This window comes from Pyxicephalus adspersus, chromosome 2 (assembly GCF_032062135.1).
Source record: "Pyxicephalus adspersus chromosome 2, UCB_Pads_2.0, whole genome shotgun sequence".
In the NCBI taxonomy this organism is placed as follows: domain Eukaryota; kingdom Metazoa; phylum Chordata; class Amphibia; order Anura; family Pyxicephalidae; genus Pyxicephalus; species Pyxicephalus adspersus.
In genome coordinates, this window is record NC_092859.1 from 97,042,318 (window position 1) to 97,045,184 (window position 2,867).

At 35.7% G+C, this 2,867-nt stretch overlaps 1 protein-coding gene across 1 annotated transcript in view; it reads right to left on the bottom strand.

Annotated features, from left to right (window-relative positions):
- The window catches only part of LOC140324032 (V-type proton ATPase subunit S1-like), a 45,634-nt gene that overhangs the window by 4,708 nt on the left and 38,059 nt on the right, over positions 1-2,867 (bottom strand). The window contains exon 9 of the mRNA XM_072401575.1: positions 2,512-2,755. Coding sequence (XP_072257676.1) covers positions 2,512-2,755 — 244 coding nt within the window. The remainder of the gene's footprint in view (positions 1-2,511; positions 2,756-2,867) is intronic.

A 2,867-nucleotide genomic window follows, 5' to 3' on the forward strand; every position in this document is an offset into this window, starting at 1 on the left:
AAAAAAATCAGTTTCGGTACACAGTAACCCCACAGTAACCTAAATGTGTTTGAAGGTATTTATTTATACATGTCATGGTAGTCTAGTAAAAAATCAGCTAAAATGATCTAGACATTTTCTCAAATGTTGACAACATTTTAGCAAGTGTCAACCAAGTCTCTTTAAAGATCAGTTAAAAAATAGTGGGTGTTGATGGTGAAGGCAATGAGGAAATGGCCAATGTCCCCTATGTATATTAAATATTGCAAAATATGATACACAAGAATTCTACCAAGGTTTTAGCCAGCCCTTATTGTCATAGTGGGTTCAAGTATTGGATAAACAGTATTCAGGAAATTTAAAAAAATCAAAAAACATTTTAATAAATCAAGTAAAAAAAGAACACAACCATCTTCCAGAATTGATCCATTTCCAGAACAAAATTCTGCCAGTAAAGCAGCTACTACCCAGTTATTTGGAGCAGAAGTGAAGCCATTCAATTTACTGTACATGGAGATAGAAGGCAAATGCTGGGATACATATAGAGACTTGTTAATCTTGTTAAGAGGGAAAAACTGGCCAAGTTTTACATAGAATGGGAAGTATACAATGTTGGAACGCTTTCTCACTGTGGTGGATGGAAAAAGCTCTGCAGGAATGGTGTAGTGGGTTTCCATCCACTGTTTTTAACTTGATCAAATAAATGTTTTTTTGTTTCTTTGCTTTTAAAAATGTTCTGTATACTTTATTTGAGGTATCTATTCAAAAATTCAACCCACCATGAAAATATATGGTGTGGCTAATACCCTGGTAGAATGCTTCTGTGTTGAATATTGTCTTCCTCATTTCACATGAGTATCTGGAACATATACCAAATTGTTACCCTGACAATACCATGCCACTCACTCCCCCTATCGCAATTACCATAGTGTCATGGAACATGTGCCTAACACTAATTGTACTGAGGAAACCATGTGGATGAATGGTGTCTTTAACATTATAGTAATATGTTATAACCAATTTTTTGGGTTACCAAATCACCTAAAACAAGTTTGCAATGTGAACATAATAACTATGACTAAAGAAATGATACACTGGATGAATAACAAAATATATGTAGACAGATATTCTGGACCCATAAGCATGTTAAAGGTTGTCGGCAACAATAGTCAAGCTGCCAACCAACCTCAGGTACGTTTTCTAACCTCAGGAACCCAATACTGGCACACTAGCCTTGGTACTAAGCCTAAAATTGCCATGAGCTGGAAGCAGAGTTCCTATTGCAGTTGAAAAGATTAGCACTTTTAGTGCAGACCAAAAAAGTGGCCTCTAAGAGACATGGGGCAAGACCAAGACAGGCATTGATCAATCAGATGAAAGTTTAGAAAGTCTAATGGGTCCCAGTAAGGTATGGGCTCTATGAGTAAGTAAATCTGAACTCCAATTTTATCTTGCACAGTTGTGCAGCTTTCTATCCTATACTGAAATTATGTATGTGCTTTGATTTCACTGTAGATTGTGAGATTCTTAGATAAAGCCCCCTCGTTTCCTGGCTGAAGGATGTCCAGCATTTTGTAGTCCTTTTTCCCCTAACCCCACTGTACCTAGCCCAGCCACTATCACTGGATTTCAAGTCTTTCAGTTACAGAGGTTCAGCATCACATTTGAGTTTGAATGCAGATGCAGCCTGCCTAGGAATGCCCACTTCTCCAGATGTAAATCCAACCATCAATGAACTTTGCAAAACTGATCCAAATTCCAGCCCACTGAAAGGGGCAGTGACAGTTTTAAAAAGTATAGTAGAATGCTCTGGGGCCTCTCCCATCATTTACAATCAGTCTGTATTGGATTGGGAAGTACAAAAATGTCATCACTGGGTCTAAGATAGGACATGTAATCTAAACAAAAAAGATTTGTTTAAAAATTGTAATAGGATCTTTATTAGGGTAAGGGGATATGAAGGCACAATTTAAGCAGGTTAAACCTCAGCTTTAAAGATTTTACAGCTGAAAGTTTTATTTATTTGTTTTTCAAATGGGGTAACTGGCAAAAATAAGTTACTTTAGTAAAGTCTCTGTAACCCTAGTCTTATTCTTCTATCCCTGAGATTTTAGCCCTTTTCATTTTTGGAAGAGAAGTGATTGTAGTATTTAGTAAACTCTAAATGAATTGGAGTCAAGTGTTTGATTGTGAGGAATGATGTAGTACTATTTTACAATCACATTGGTCTTTTAAAAGGGGAAGCAAAAAACCTATTCTGAGTGAACAAAATACAACTACTAAACACTTTTTCAAATATTGTAATGATATAATCTTTCAATTCTTCTGGAAATTAAGAATTTCTGCTACTTTTAGATTACTGTTTTTGCAAGGTTCACTATGCCCAACCAAATGGCTCTCTATATAACCTCTGAGGGAAGAGTATGCAGAATTAGACATTTAGAATGGGACTTTGTACCTCCCATTTCAAAAAATATATTACTATAAAAAATGTCATATATGTATTTATAATTTATCAAATACTTTTCCTACCTGGAACTCAGAGATAGTTATTAGCCAGTTGTTAGCTTCACTATTGGAAGGAACAAGCCTCTCTGCATACAAATAACTTGTCCCCACTTCCTGGCAGTGATAGGAGTACTCTGCTGGTGAAGAGGCATAAGAAGTTTTGAATGAAGCATTCCTCAGGTCATCTTGATTGGGGATTATCAGCACGGAATCTATTTTGAACCAGTTTCTAGCCGATCCAGTATAGAACTTATTTGTCATATAAAATCTAAACAAATATCAAAATAATAATGTAAGTGGTATAATACAATAATTCAACCAATATATAGCTATATGGGTGGAGGAGAAATTCATGAGCTTTTTCACCCATCCTTTATTAT